Raw genomic sequence first — 16839 nt, 5'->3', positions numbered from 1 at the left:
CTGTAACACTAAACCCTTGTATTAAAGCGGCAAGATAGGAGATAGTAAGTTAATTTGATTGAGTACAAACTGATTTCCATCAAGAGCTGGATTTTGCAATTACCGTCATCGTGACCGCAGTTCTTCATCTGTGTTTATTTATTTATCGGCCTTAATTACCTTCTGGCTTCAAGGTTGCATTGTCCCTTTTCCTCTACAACCAATACGTTGATGCACAGCCTGGCCACAACATTTTGACCAATGGCACTGTTCGATTATTAGTTCATGTTGTCTTGTCTTGTGCTGGTTGGGTTTTGTTCATGTTCTTAGTCTTGTTAGTTTGATTGTGTCCACATGTCCTCATCAACCTGTTGTTAATCTGTTGTGTCAATCAATCAGCTCCCTGCATCACTTTTCTTGCCCATGTGTTCCTGGTTGTCTCATCAGTTTGTTTTGCTTTTCGTGTCCTTTTCGTGTCCTATTCTCTTTCACTTGTTTTTGGGTCATGGTGGTCATCACTGGCAAGTTGGTCTCTGTGAATTTCTGTTTTCTGAGTCCTGTATTTGAGCCTTTTGTGGAAAATTTATTTTGTGTTTTGTGTTGTTCCTATGTGTGTTGGTTTGACCTTGATTAAAAAAAAAAAAAAAGATTGATTAGGAATGTGAATTGAAATTTTGGAACATTCAAAAATATCACATTCAAACAGAACAGTGTTGCCAACTCCCCAGTAAGGAAAGTATGACTATTCTACACGTGATGTAGTCTTAACATTTAGGTTGGATATATTTTTTTTATTTCAAACATATGGACTTGGACTTTAACTTTAACCTTGCTCCTTTCTACCTGTGGTGCTCAAAGTGCTTTACAGTAACCATCGCAGTGGTCTATTTAAGTGCATAATTCAGCTCCAGAATACTGTCACAAAAGCTGTGGAGCACCTTAGAAACGTTTGATCTATCAAGTGTAACTTTTATTTTTTAACGTTTTATTGCCTACCTTATTATTTGCTTGATTATGGAATGTAGTCTGCTCGGGGAAATGAACACAATAAGAATTTCATTGTGTGGTATTGCTATGCATATGACAATAAAACTTTTGAATCTTGACTCTTAACTCACTGGGAGGTGGTACAGGTATATTATCACCTCCATCGTCACGACTACAGAAGCGGTCTTTACATTAATTAGATAGATAGATAGATAGATAGATAGATACTTTATTCATCCCCGTAGGGAAATTCACATTTCCAGCAGTATCCTCAAGTCGAGATATAAAATTAGAAAAAAAATAAAATTAGATAAATAAAAATAAAATTAGATAAAATTAGATAAATAATTAGACATATGTTTGAATTTTCTAATTACCTAGGGATATTTAACCTTTAAATGAGATCTTGTTTTACAATAATCCTCAAAGTGTTATTATGCATACGGCATAAATGAAGCATGGCCTCAACCTTTTCACTGATTCTCTTGCTTGTAGGAGCTGGTAATTGAGCTGTGAGTAAAAGCACCTGGTCCATTTGCTCTTCATGTTCATCGTGAAGGTTAATTAAGTCCTCACTTCATGTTGGCACAGTTGCCGCTTTTATCTGGAGTCATACAGCTAAAGGCCGCTGTCGATTGTGCCTCCAAGTGAACAAGCCACTTCATTATAAGAGAAAAATGGATGCTTATATAATGTTGACACTAGTCATGCATTCACCATTGCAAGGTCAAAAAGGTAGATAATCAAACATAAGACATTGTATGCATATTATTTCAGCATTACTTTCTCATCTATTTTCTTTACAGCTGAGATCTAGCCTATCCCGGCTGACTTTGGCCAAACGGCTGGTTAACCTTGGGCTGTATCCGAATGCTTCCTCTTAATCGAGAGCACCTCCTTCACTATATAGGGTCATATCATACGTAACACTACAAATTAGTTGCCTCATACTGGTTGGCAATCCCAACAACTAGCTCACTCTCTTCTCAACGCATGAATTACTACAACACCTGTCACGATTCACTGGCGCATCAAGATCTATGACAATGTATTATGAAATAAAACAAATACTTATATTTTAACAATTGTATTTCTTTTGTAATATGAATCTTAAAAAAATAAATTATGTTTTAGTCTTAGTTTTACATTTGCGCCTGAGAAAACCAGCAGTCTTTTTACTCTTCAAAATGCATTGTGGCCTGTATTAACCCAATGAGTGACAATTGATGCACACTATTTTTCCAAGTAAATTATGGGTAATTCTCAGTGCCCTAAATGTATCCTATCAGGACATTTGGAAACTCAAACAAAGTAGCAGAACATTTTAACAGTGCAATACATAGAAATTAGTGTGCACATTCAGTCACAACCCCGATCTTGTTGATTTTACATTGTATTACTTAAATTGATGAACAACATGTTCCCAATCAGCGCCGGCAGCATGTTTGCTCAACAAAGAAAGAAAAATATGATATTTCTTTTTTTTTTCATACAAACCTCCATGGAAGCATTACATGAAAAAATTGTTTCATTTCTTATGATATTGGTAAATTACTACATTTAGGAACTATTATTTCCTCTCATTTTCAAATGTTTTATATAGTGATTTGGTTTTGGCTTTTCTTTAAAGGGAAAACAATATACAGTCAGCCCCCGGCTTACGAGCACCCTGATTTGCGAACAATTCGCCTTACGAGCGTGGATCAGGGAGAATTTTGTCCTCCGCTTACGAGCAAACCTATCGTCTTACGAGCATTCCGACAAACCAGCCATTGAGTATGTAGAAATGTTCTCGCCTAAATGCGTCAACATATTCAGCAGTTGCGTCATCTACAATCATTAACAGATACTTATGGCGGTAACGTGAACGCTATTGGTCTTACAACCTCACACTGACTGTCTCACTCACGGTGTCTAAATATATATTACCATTTAAGTGTAGTGTTTGTACAGCTAAAGGGAAAAACAGCTGACATGAAATTAAATGTGCCGATTGCAAGACAAAGAATTGTCATTGGTTTAAATGTGTGTTTTTTTTTAATTAATTGTCAATACATTCCAACCGTTTAAAAAAAAGTGTGAATAATTATCAGTCAGTCAAGGAGACGCCAATATGCTATTGGTCGATTAAGGTCACCCGGTCTCACTCACGGAGATGCTATTGGCCGGCGTCACACGTCAATCACAGAAATGCCGATATGCTATTGGCCGAACGCCTTTATCTAGCTTGATGGGACAGGATGGAAGGAAGTAGACAAAATGAGTGAAAAACGGAATGTTTTGAAGACTTTGCAAACTTTATCTGTTAGACATAGCTTCTAAAATTACTAGCAGCGGTAAAGGAAGAAATAAGAGGATGATGTTTTAGTATCTCCGTGATTTGCACCCTGACTGAAAGAGTTACTGTAACACTGTAAGACCAATAGCCTATGTGCGTTGCCGTATTAACTCAAGAGGTTGATCTCTGCACCCTTTTACGGGTGGTATCACAGTGCCATATAATGGTTGCTTGACAAAACTGCATGTCATGTTAGTCGGCGACCTCCCGACATGCCATGGGACAGCGCCATTCTTGCAATTCTGTGAGTTGTAACCAACGGCGAACTGACGCTCGAACAAGCTTTAAGTGTGGTGCCTAGTAAATACAACACACTCAACCTCCCCTCCGCCTCCACCCAGCTCAATTCACGTCGGGAAAAACAGCTGACATGAAATTAAGTGTGCCGATTGCAGGACAAAAAAATCGTCACAGGTTTAAATGTGTTTTAATCAATAAGATGTCAATACATTCCAACCGTTTAAAAAAAAAAGTGCGAATAATTATCAGTCAGTCAAGGAGACGCCAATATGCTATTGGTCGATTAAGGTCACCCGGTCTCACTCACGGAGATGCTATTGGCCGGCGTCACACGTCAATCACAGAAGTGCCGATATGCTATTGGCCGAACGCCTTTATCTAGCTTGATGGCACAGCTGGTTGGGATGGAAGGAAGTAGAGAAAACCCTGACTGAAAAAGTTACTTTGACACTGTAAGACCAATAGCATTTCTGATTTACCGTATTGACTTCGAGCATTCATCTCTGCTCATCTCTGCTTATCTCAGCACAAGTCACGTCTTTCCAAAGGTAAAAGTTATTTTACCTTTGTATTTATTATTTAATGCAAATGTACAGTAGATTATGTCACTTAATATTAATATATGTATACAGCGTGATGATTTTACCTAAGGCTTCTGCGCGCGTTGCACGCATTCACGAATTAACATGGGTTTGGATTGCCCGCTATACGAGCAATTCGAGATACGAGCGTAGCCTGAACGGATTAAGTTCGTAACCCGGGGGCCCACTGTATATTGGTTATTGAACCAGCAAAGATTTTAATGTGAACTCAACATTTTCACCAAATTCTGCAATGCTCATAATTAAGGGTGTATCAAATGTTTAGCCATCAAAAATGTTCCAACATAATAAAATGCATTTTTAGTTTTGAACCAAAAAATAATTACACCAAAACAATATATCCAAAAAAGGATGTTGAGATGCCTGCAAGCGTCTGCCTGAATTTCACACAGGAGAAAGTGAGGAGCGTCGCTTGGTAGACAACACACGCCATAAACCAACGGCTTGTTGTGGAGGCCAACTACAAAACAAATGATACACAGAAGAGTCAATAGCAATAAAAGGCTTTTATTTTGAAGTTAGTGTGCATTGCAGTGGTAACAGCTTAAGACTTGGTGACTCCATTTTTATTACCAATGTCAACATACTGGCAATAAAAAAAAACAATCATGTCCAAACACGAATTAAGTACGCTAGGTGGAAACTGTTAGTTGACTATGCCGCAATTGTATGACACGGCACAATTCTCTAGCATTAGAGGTAGCCGTTAACTATGAATGCAATGCATGTGGTGTATTCAAATTCAGTCTGAACTTTCAAACTCAGATAGAAAATAACTCCAACTATATAAATAATTTGGGCTTCCTATCAATCTATAAAAGCTGATCTATACTGTATCAAGAAGAATGATGGAGTTGAAATATCTCTGATATTTTACTTAATCACAATAAATGGTACATCTAATAATTCAAGGTTACAAAACCTAATCAAATAACTAGACTTATTTCTTCCATTCAAGTGGTTGGTATCTCAATGAATCAAAATAAAGAATAAACCTGCCTTTAGAACATTTACCAACAAAATTGAAATTGAAATTAGTCCCTAAACGAGAATGATATTCAGGCCTTCGTATGCGGTTTTATTTCATTTTCATCATTCATTTGCAGACCCTTGCAGGGTCGCGTGATGTTGCAGTCCGTTCCCGAAGGCGAACATAAAATAGAACAGACAAATGACAACTAAATTATTGATTGTTATAGTCTGATGACAAGTTAAGTATCAAGGCTGTGGACTCGACCCATATCGAAAGAGTTTCAACATATCTGCCTACATCCGAAAGCTGAATTTGATTAGATTTCCATTTATAAAATTTGTTGGGTCTCTTTATTCAACCACCAACCGTCTGCAGCCTTTTGTACAACTAGATCCTCAGAACCTGGCTTGGCTTGTACAAAGGATGTTGGCCGCTTCCGGCCAAACCTGCTGGTTTCCTCTCAGCAGTCAACCGAATCACAATCTGTCCCCAACAACGACCCCCTGCTGGAGACACAAGTGCTCTTCATTCTCACATACATCACATCCATTAGATGGGGGCAGTGGGAATTTAAATATGGATTAGCAGCTGTATGGAATATTTGTTCATCAACGCAATCTTCCTGTATCAGAAAGATATTCCTACGCATTTGCATTTGCTGCCTCGCTTTATTTCCAAACGAATCCTGATGGAAGCCTCTGCCTCCACTCACTGTGCTAATCAGTGATGATACAGAGAAACCAACTAATCACTCTGACCACCATTGACCTTTACATACACTTATAATGATCAAATCCCGTAATCATAAACTTTCATTATGCTGAATGCACAGGTGGGGAGATAGCTAGATGGAAATGTTAAACAAAAATAAATCTAGAATAACTAAGGTGAGCGGGGGTTGTGATTATGCTGATTAACAAGACCATTATCTCAAATTGCTTCCAAGAATTGACTGTCTGCTGGTAAATATGGAGCTTTATAATCACAGATGCTCTCCGTTGTTAAATCATGACTGTGCATGTGTTTCAAGGATTTCACTTTGATTGTGTCAAAATCCTCCTGCTTTGCCATTCGAAGAATGAGTTGAAGAGCGTTTTTGCAAAGGAATATAAGCCCTTATTGTATATTCAGATATTTTTTTTTAGCACGAGTCTCGCATTTGTTAAACCTTGTTGTTGATTTCTGTTGGTGACACGTGTCCCTCCAGATGGACATATTTGGCTCGTCCCATTTTGTTGCCTCTCATGTCCGAAATAGTGAGCTCCAGCGTGGCCGCCTGTCTTGTTCCTTCTGACAAGATGATCGTGAGTGGTCTCAAGGATGTTTTTCTGATGGTTTCTGGGATCGGCAGCTACTTCTCCAAAACAGCCATGAGTCCAGTTTTGGGCTATTGCCGAGGCCATTCGTTGCTTTCTGCTTTGCTGTGCCCGGTGCTTCTCTCCAGCCTTGATAAAGTGGATGAAATACTTGGCTGCTTTCTACTTTTGCTTGGCTGTGTCGATGGCTGAACAGATGGGGTCAGCGACTGTCTTCAGAACCCGGCCGTGGTGCCAACAATAGCAACCATCTCCCGGTGCTTTTGGGCAGCAGCTGAGGGTATGATCAAGCATCGCCCACCAAGGACTCAGGAAGCATGCAAGGGCTCTGAGCTTTGCCCCAGCAATGGCAGTGTGAAGGATTGGGGAGCACGCAACTGACTTCACATGATTGCTTTTAAATTGTCAGTTGGTATTGAAAACAAATATATTAACATAACATTTTAATGGTTCCTTTGGAAATTGAAATCTGATTAGTACAAATACCCCCCAGAAAAAAACAAAAAACAAAAAATAAATATTTCATGTTTTATCAATTATACGGAGCCTGAAAATCTGAGTCTGAAGACCTAGAGAGATTTGCGCTGGTATAGCAACACACAATCTGATTGGACAAATAATAATGTTGATTATGCACAAATGACACAAGACTGCACAGCCAATTCACATGCTAATAAATGAAGACACAAGTCTGTTGGAAATGTATACAATGCTTTACAAATATAAACAGTTTTAAATGCAGGTCAATGCTTTTGTTGAACATTAGGCCCTCTGAGAAGGTCTTGAAGGCCCTGAGGCACATAACTATACATCTATGATATGAAGCACTTATCCTCACAAGGGTCGCTGGAGCCTATCCTAGCTGTCGTCAAGCAGCGGGCGGGATAGACCCGGAACTGGGAGACGAGCCAATCACAGAGCACACAAAGACGAAAAACATTCAGTCTCACAAACGCACCAAAGGACAATTTAAAGTGTCCGGTTGTTTGGAATCTGGGAGTAAACGCACACAGGCAAAGGGAGATGCAAGCTCCACACAGGTAGGCCAGCCCCAGAAGTGATCTCGCAACCTCTGAATTTTTGCCAATATGCTGGCCCTCACATAATTATCATCAATACTTTTTTTTTCTTTACACCGAAGCTTTGCAAGAACAATCCAAATCAATTACATCAAACCTTGTTAACCTACTAACCTGCTTACAGCTCGTGACTACATAAAGTACTGCATGATTATATGTTTTAAATCCAAAACCTCTTAATCTCACGTTTTAGTAATTATTGCAGTAATCTGTTGGGATTTCACTGTCCCCTTGAAAAAGAGGCCACATTTATTTAAAGAAGCAAGCATACAGTATGCCTGAACAGAAGTTGTCAACTTACACAGACATTCACGCACACACACTCACACGCACACACACACAGGCTCATATTTAGCAAGAGAAGCATTGACCAGAAGCCATTAGGTGAAAGCCTTCACAGAAAGTTCCTTGCATGGATTGCTTGCAGCAGCGCCAACTGTTATTAAGTGTGTCCTTGTGTCTTCATGTTAACGTCATGATTCATGTGGGTGAAAGAAGGTCTTAACCTTCTCTCCACCTACTAACATGTGACTGCAAATATTGCAAATTACACAGCTAAACCAGATAGTTGACTCTGTCATGTGAGTAACACTGAAGTCACAATCTACCATCAATTTTCTAGCATTTTGTAAGAGAAAGACATAGTTCCCTGGCACCATTTAAGTAAAAACTTATGACCAAAATATTTTGAAACGAGAAAAAAGAAAAAGAAGCCATCAAAGTTCATAAATGGAAATGCTAATTTCAACGATTGAAACCTGGATTTGCTTTTGCTCATCTCCTTCTTGGAAACAAGCTTACTCATTTCAACAGACTCTGTTTTTCCTAGACTCCTTTTTTTAGAAAACAGCCTCAATTTAAGGTTTCTAAAATAATCCGACTTGGTGTTTGCAGTTTCTTTTCAAAACAATTTCTTTGCAACATCATCAAAAGTGTATTGCTCCCGCATCTCTCTCTCTCTCTCTCTCTCTCTCTCTCTCTCTCTCTCTCTCTCTCTCTCTCCGCTCTCACCCTCTCTCTCGCTCTCTCTTTCATCCTCATTTGCAGGGTTTAATTGTAGAGTAGACTCATCCTCACAGTGGCCTTGTGGACCTCACTCTTTGTCCAGAGTCTCCTAGCTGTCCCAAAGGCAGGTTTGCAGGGGTGCTAATGCAACATGAGCAAGACTGCTTCACATGTCTATCTCAGTTATCTGGTCCCCAAATAGCGGTAGGTTTCGACACTCAGGGCTAGGACTAGGGCTGTGTCACTCAGGATGAAGGGGTGCACCTTTGTTACCCTCCCTAGAGGAGAGCACCTTGGTCTTTGCTGTAATGAGCTGCAGTCATGTAGACATTTCTGAAGAAGTTTTTTACCCCCTAAAATTTAGTCAGAATGTATGAACTGTACCACCTCAAAATATAAAATTTGTAGTCACAATTTTTTCATCTATTTCCTTTGACTATTTGTCTGGCAAAGACGTTGGGTTTACCATTGTGTTAGGGTTCGGGTCTTTGAATGTGTTTCAATTTGTGGCTATAAAAAGAAATAGTCCCAAATAAATGCTTGCTTTTGACATTTTCCAAATACTATTTACAAATTAAAAGAGGCCACGTTCTAAAAATTTGCATCATTTAAAAAATGAGCCTTGATAACTTAATACTCGCATGTTACTTTCATGACTGCTCAAGACCGTTACAAAAAATGTAAACGGAAGCTGTTACATACAAACTCACTCAAACCGGCGTTTTATTTATTCATTGACCAATCCAGAGAATTCACAGACCCGCGAGCACATCGCACCCTTTGCTCTTTTGATGTTCTATAAATATCTTTGTCATGACACAACCACTCAAATTCCTGAGCGCATCCTTTCGTCTGTCTGACTTTTCTGCTTTCTCTTGATGGGTTTTCATATTTGCATATAACCATTTAAAAATAGTCTGACACTGACAAGATGTTGACTGTTTTACTTTACTGCTGATTCTTCCTTGTTTCTTGAAAAAAAAAAACCTTCCGGCTCCCTCAGATGTTCTGGACTTTCATCTCCACTTTAATTGTCCTTCTAGCTTTTATTTCAAGAAAGTGCGCGATGGATTAGCTCTTGCCTTTGAAAAGCCTTTGGATTAAGACGCATATAGTGCAGAAAAGAGGGTGATGAGAGAGGGGACACGATTAAGAGAAACAGAATAAAGGGGAAATAAATATGTGTGTGTTCATATGCAAATACATGAATCACCCTCAAAAAGCAATTAGGATTGTATTGATTCACCAATATTTGCTTATCTCTTTTCTATTTGGGAATAGCTTTAGAATAGTCACTGTTGCTATGCGACTCTTAAGTTTCCTTCAGTTCGGAGCCTTTATATCATAATGCTGTTGTGATTCCAACTCGAGTGCTTAAAGCGCCACGCTGAGTTTTTTTGCAAGAAACAAAGGCAACTACTGCTACTCGTGTGGGCAGAAAGCTTAGCACTTCAACACCTGTCAGTGGGACCCTCATTCACATCTGTCATTGGTGGCATAACGCTTTCATCCCTTCGGATGTCATATCAGGATATATAACCTGTCATCCATCCATTGTTTTTTTTGTTTTTTTTTTTCACAAAAAAGAAAAAATCAGCAGCAGTCTATCTGACAAAGCTCCAAGTCAGTCATTCAAAAACAAATCATGACATCATGATGATGTAAATCTGCATGTAATGACACATGTTAGATAAACCTCTAAGTGAGATTTATTTTGTGCTCATTAGTTGTTTTTCCAAATCTCTTAAACCACATGAAATTGGACCCAAATTGTCAAAGAAATTACAACGAATACTCTGGTTTTGCACTAATCCAGTCTGCTCATGCTCTAACTCCCACACAGATCAACTTATTTTTAGACACTGCAGGTGAGAGATTTGTGCAATATTTGATGAAGGTCACTTCTTAAGGTGATGATGGGTCATGATGAGAGATCACTCCTTTTATATGCTTGCTACATCAGTGAGCGTTAACAAGCCAGGTGGCTTTCCAGGGTATTTCACTGAAAAAAAACCTGATTTGTTACATGCAACTCAATGAAAATAATCGGTCTTTATCAAAGCCATGCAACTATAGAGTAACAAAATTAATAACTGTTGGATATTGGTTAGGGTGACCAGATGTCCTGTTTTAACTGCAATAGTCCAACAGATTAATCAACCCCGTTGTTTTGTTTGTCTGTTTGTTTGTTTTTAAGTCCAGTAAGCCAGTCGTTTGGGCCATACGTATGTCAATCACAGAGTTGTCATAGCTATTCATATGATGAACCCATTAAAAAGAAATTCAAACTGTTTACTTTCACATTTATGTCTTACAGGATTAGAACTTGTTACTTTCATGCCGACAAATCATGGGAAATGAAGTCAGACCATGACGAATTAAGCTTCATGGTAGTGTGTTGCCAGTGTGGGGCAGCCAGATATGCTGTGCCAACTCATGTTCAGTTTCATGAACTAGGTTTTGCAAACAAATAAAAGTGCTCATATTCAATGATCAGTAGCTGTGTGGATAAGAACTTTACTCCCATGACTGGAGCTGCGTTCAATTTCCATTCACATAGTAGAACGGCTGAGAATAGCATTTCTCATTTTCAGCAAACTTGTCAAAGATTTTTTACTTTTGAAAATCTGGTCACCCTAATGGTGATGGACTGGCCATTAACACATTTCTTGAATTAGCATTTATTCCGCTGCGATTATTACGTTGTCGTGTGCATAACTTTTATCAAGTTTGTTTCATTCTCTAATTGATGAGACAATGTTTACTTCAAGACAGGCTATTGACACAGGCAGGAGTAAAACACATTACAGTATACCTTAATACATTAGATGGATATGAATGATGTACATTCCTGACTTTTCTTCAATGCATCATAATGAGTTGGTGGCATGATCAAATATGCCATGAGTGCACCAACATGTTAATTTTGATGGACATTGCTCATTGGTTTTCCCATTAAGAAGCGAGAATATTTGGCTTTCGAGTAGCTACATAACAGCACAGAAAAATAATATTTACTAGTGCATGGCTATCGCAGGGTTTCCACAAACACGATACATGAGATGAAATAATTTCTCATAGCATATTACTATTATATGAATCAATAAACATTTCCACACGCTTGAATGAAAGTGATTTTCAAATTGGGCGTGCTAGTGCCAGACTAGTTTCACATGAAGGCATATTCGTAAAGAGAAGTAAATACAAACAAATAAATTCACATTTTTTTCTGTACAATGCTTGAATGGATAATTTGGCATTCTGACAGTTTATTTAAGTATGAACAAATGAACAACAGATCGTGGATGAGAAATAACAACAATCTAACAAAATGGCTAATTTAAATATGATTGAAGGAGAAGCTGGTGTTTTTTTAATTGGCATGGAGAATCCATTTGTCGCAAATAATTTTTTTGAGCTGACAACATTAATACCTATCTCAAAAATTCCCAGGGATGATGAGTATCTTCCTTTGCTTAATCTGTTATCAGTCATGCTCCTTGGTTCAGAGTCTTCCATATTAATGTCCTCCCTCTTTTATTAGTCCTATATGTTTGTGAGATCTTAAGTCAGTCAGTTTGAAGGAAAGAAAAAGAAAAAAAATAAAAGGAGTTATTTTATCCAGATTTGAAATGTTTGTGGTTGGAAGCTGTCGAAATGTTGGGGTGGCGTCTCTGTCGCCACATTAAATTACTTCGTTTTTGTGTATCCCCATTAAATACGGCACACTCTCTGAGGCAATTGTTTGTTTTGAGCATGCTAACAAATTATATTGTTTTTTTTTTTTTAATGAATGGAAGTGTTACTCAACATTTGATATTTTGTGTTCATTATTAATTAAGAGATATTTGCTTTAAAATATATTTGCTTATCCATTGCCCCTTTTATGAGGGTCCCTGGCAGTAACACATACCATAAGTTAATAAAATAAAGAGGGTAGTCTACATTTCCTCTCTGTAAATTACCTATATAATATTTTACTCTGAATCCGTCAATGACTCTTAAAACACAATGGTACGTTAGTCTTTACAATCGACCCATTTAAAGGTCATCCGTAACGGCTGTTGGTCTTTCAGCAACTCGTGCGCGCGCGTTAAGGTGCGCGCGCACTCTCGGAGCCGTAACGCGTGCGCGAGGGCGCGTGTGTTGACTTGCTCGCGTGCACTTAGTGTGATGGTAAAACATCACTAGTGCAGCGGACACTGCCGGGCTCGGTCTGTTACCAGGCTGTACGGGATTCACACTTTCACTTCTTTGACGCTCGGGGACGCGCATGTGGACCGGAGAGTGACCCGGGCACCGACACGCTTTGGCGCTCTCCGCTGTGCATTTTGCTCAATCTCTCCGAGGAAATATTCTCACCAATGCAGGACGCTTTGCACGTTTGGACACCATGACAGATGGAAAGTGCCTTCTGAAAACACCAAGGTAATATAGATTCTTTTCTTGAGGGGGGAATATGCAAGAATGCGGACTATTAACTGGCACGACTTCCACGGTGCAGTATTACGTCGCATTAACGGTGGTATTCTCATTAATGACGCGAATGGCGCCTAATTGACGTTAAAACTAGGAAGAAGTCTTTTGAATCCCATTCTCTGCGTGTTATGTCTAATATGATGATGCAAAGTGTTTGAAGGCAGCATCACTGAAGCACCTACAATGGTGTGATAGAGCTGCTCCAGTAGCAGAAGTGTTCCTTCTCAGTTATTTAGACTACATATTAACCTTAATTTATGTTTTGTATTTTATTTTTTAACATATTGCTTGTTTAGTTTAGGCTCCATATTCAAATGGAGAATTCATGCAGGGTGGCTGGTTCAGTTATATAAATAAAATGTCAGCATATTGTCTACCGTGAATCTGCTGCTCCCAACAAAATGTTTTAATAATGGCGACAAGGGCTGACCTTGTAAAAGTGTTCAATTGTGTCTTTTCCACATGACATACCTGACACAAATACAATGAATGGATACTTTTCATCTTCTATGAATTATTAAACTTTGCAAGTGAAAATTGTTGGGCTCACAGGACTGAGAGTTTTTCCTGTTTACGTCACGTTTGCCCACTTGTTACCAGGCAAAGTTTGTAGGAGTCGATAGAAGTGCCTCATGGGAAAACGGGGAAAATTGACACACACTCTGTTGTCTTTTCGAAAGACGAAGAAGGCACAAAAAGAGCTGCGTTCTTTGTTTAAGACATCAGGACCAGGAAAACAATAGGAAGTTAAAAAATCCTCCACCCACAAAAATCATCCTTGTATGCTCCTTAGTACAGAAAACACAGATAAGAAAGCAAACACCAACTGCATATCGCCCCTGTGTAAAATATCAATTGCAGACATGACACCTTGTCTTTGGCATAGTTAGAGATTCTAACACCGATCTTGGTAAAATGGTGCACTCTTGTTGTCAGGTGTTTTGACGTGAACCTTGAAGATAGCACTTAATATCCCATCAGATCCACTTATCTCCCATATATCGGCTTGTCCCTCCATTCCCAGCTTACTCACTTTTCCCCTGACACCATTGTTTACTCTAGGCAATGTTCATTAAGATGGAATAGATAGTTCGTGGTGATCCTCAGGCTTTTAAAGGGAAAAGCTTTTAATTAACTTTGAAATATGGGAGTTGCAGGAAGGCACACCAGCTCTCTTTTCAAGTCATTCGTATATTATTCCATACTCCAATTGAGCCACGTCAGTGTCACTGCAAACAAGCTTTGGTTGTTCTGTTGCTATAAAGCTGCCGTTTGACATATAAAATACTCACGATGGCATGAACATTGCACATTTTGCTTTTTTGAGTCCTCAGTCCCGATTTTAGCCTGGCAAAGTGACCATGAAGCCAATTTTATAGGATGTGCGATGGACTTCTTAATTTTGTACATCGAATAAGTTCGTCTTTGGAGTCTCCATATGCATGTTTCTTTGAGTCGCAGTATTATAAGCAAGATTTTGCAAAAAGAAATGGAAACAAGTACTGCACTCGTGGTGGACAGCTGACACACGATATATACATTGACAAGACTTTTAAACCATCTATATATGTATTTAATGCACCATGCAGCAGTGACTAGTGCATGAGCACATTGTGGGGGGTATGTGGAAACATTTGAAATTTTTTTTGATGCACCATAATCAGAATAGCCGCATGTCAATTCAATTTGCATTGGCACGGGAAACACATTTACTGCGGTAATTACAGTCACACGCCCTCTGAAAATGTTCTCCGTCTATGTCAGGTTAGACATTTTTAAGAAACGATACACAAAAAATTCTTTTCAGCTCATGCATGAGGAGAACGAAGAAGGACTGCACAAGTACAATTCTGCGACGTTGTTTAGCAGCCCCTCCAAACACTCTCCCTGGTTATATGACACCCCCCGCCCCCCCACCCCGGGGGGGAGAAAAACACAGTGTACTTGTTCTTCTATATGTGTGCATGTGAGTAGAAGGTTAGCGCATGTGTGATAAAACATCTGTGTCGCAAGACATTCTGCAAGATATGTTGATGATAACAAGTGAAGTGATATCTGTCTGTGGTTGAGCCTGAGCAGGCTGGTCTGAGCTGGCTTTCCCATGGTGAAATCTTCGGCTACTTTCTCACAACGAAATATTCTTTTCATTGCAAACAGTGCATTCATTCTCACGACAAAGCATTTCTTAATTGCAAGCAGTTGATCGTAGTAAATGTGTTCTCACTATATTTACAATTATTTTAACAGCCCAGAAGCGTCTTGATCAAAACAAGAGCCCAAAATACAGGTGGGAGGAGGGATGTTCGAGGACAAATATCACCACACATTAACAGAGAACACATGCCTTATTGCTATTCATTGGTTTAAAGCTTTGTGATCATTACACATGTTTGCAGTCCCCGAGCTCATTAGGACAACGTAACAACAATCAGATTTTGTCTTGGTGGGCTGAAAGTCTGACTACGTCTTTCCTTTGGACCTGCTTGCCCACAATCAGAACTCCTAAATCTTGTATAAGTCCAACTTGCATTTCTCAGCTTGTCAAGTGTGACTTTAAACACAAGCGGCAGGCAGTTTGCTGCTCAAGTCAGTGCCACGCTAAATTATGCTTGTGATTCGAGACGTTATCTAAAGTAGGGTGTTGAATATTTGACAAGAATTTCCTCTGACAAAGAGTGCCCTTTTCTGTCTTTCAGTAACTTTCAATCATCTGCAATGTTTGAGGACCCTGAGTCTGCAGAAGTAGATGGAGGCAGCACAGAGAGCACAGTGGCCTCCACCATCAGTGCTTGTAAAAAGGTAAGGGGAAAAAAAAAGCAAGAGTCATGGAGGAAAATAATACATCCTTGAAATACTGTCAGTGGAGCGTTTTAACTGTCTTTCTTCCCGAAATGTGTATCACAGTTTTGTGCCATTTGCTCTGTTTGATGTACACCTTTTCATTTCTTCCTTTGGGTGCATGTGACAACCTCGGGTTGCGCAATAAGAGCAGCTGCCGGGCTTTCCGGACAGCCCTGTGGATTTATCGTTTCCCTCCTGCAAGGAGAAAGGGAGAACTAGAACAGATTATTGGACTTAGAGTGAACGCTAAATTGAATTTCCCTTTCAAGTGTGTGAGTTAAGTTGTGTCTTACTCGCTACATTCGTGTGCAGTTACACGAATGCTCGCTGCGCGTATTGGCCTGTAACTCACATCTTAACTGCCCTGCGATTGAATGCTCTTTTGAGAGCAAGGTGATGTGTGTCTCATCACTGGGCTGCAGGTTTTATATGTGATTGTCTTCATTAAGATCAGTCTCGCCGATGTCACCATTACCTCGCTAAGGGTCTGCACAGATGGTCCACTCCTGAGGGTGCAATCATCAGGGGGCTTGGTATGACACTAAAAATACACAGTGAGAACAAGCAATGTATGCATAATATTTGCAGGGTTTGGGTTAGTTGCTTTTCAAATAAATACATTTCAAACAAACACTTGGTTTGCTGGACCACTTCAGTAAGTTGTATTATTTTGGCTGCGCTTTGTTTTTCTTTTACTTTTCTACCAACAAAACACTAAATTTCACAGGAAAACAATCTATTATATTTGGTTAGTTACAATTGATCGATTGCCAAATTAATCCGTATTTTTTTTAAACTCGATTGATTATTTTGAACCCTAAAATTTTCCAAATGCTCAGAATTTCAGCTAAAAAAAAATCAACTTTCAAGTATTCTCCTATTTCTTTACTCCCCTATTAACAGTGCTGTGGGTAAATCAATGCAAAACTAATGTGTTACAGTTATATATTACATTTATGCAATAATGATGTAATACAACAAGTTACTAATTACATTATTG

General features: G+C 39.1%; 1 protein-coding gene across 3 annotated transcripts in view; it reads left to right on the top strand.

Annotated features, from left to right (window-relative positions):
- Positions 1–16839, top strand: part of sphkap (SPHK1 interactor, AKAP domain containing) — a 93806-nt gene that overhangs the window by 50353 nt on the left and 26614 nt on the right. For 2 of the 3 annotated variants that reach the window (XM_088427511.1, XM_088427513.1), the window contains exon 3: positions 15695–15797. In XM_088427511.1, coding sequence (XP_088283637.1) covers positions 15695–15797 — 103 coding nt within the window. Of the gene's footprint in view, positions 1–12696; positions 12948–15694; positions 15798–16839 lie in introns of those variants that run through there. The other variant, XM_088427512.1, reaches the window with a different exon arrangement.

Source organism: Hippichthys cyanospilos, chromosome 11 (genome assembly GCF_059441005.1).
Source record: "Hippichthys cyanospilos isolate Australia breed blue-spotted pipefish chromosome 11, RoL_Hcya_1.0, whole genome shotgun sequence".
Taxonomy (NCBI): Eukaryota; Metazoa; Chordata; class Actinopteri; order Syngnathiformes; family Syngnathidae; genus Hippichthys; species Hippichthys cyanospilos.
The sequence above is the reverse complement of the archived record's forward strand: the minus strand, read 5'-3'. Positions and strand labels throughout refer to the sequence as shown.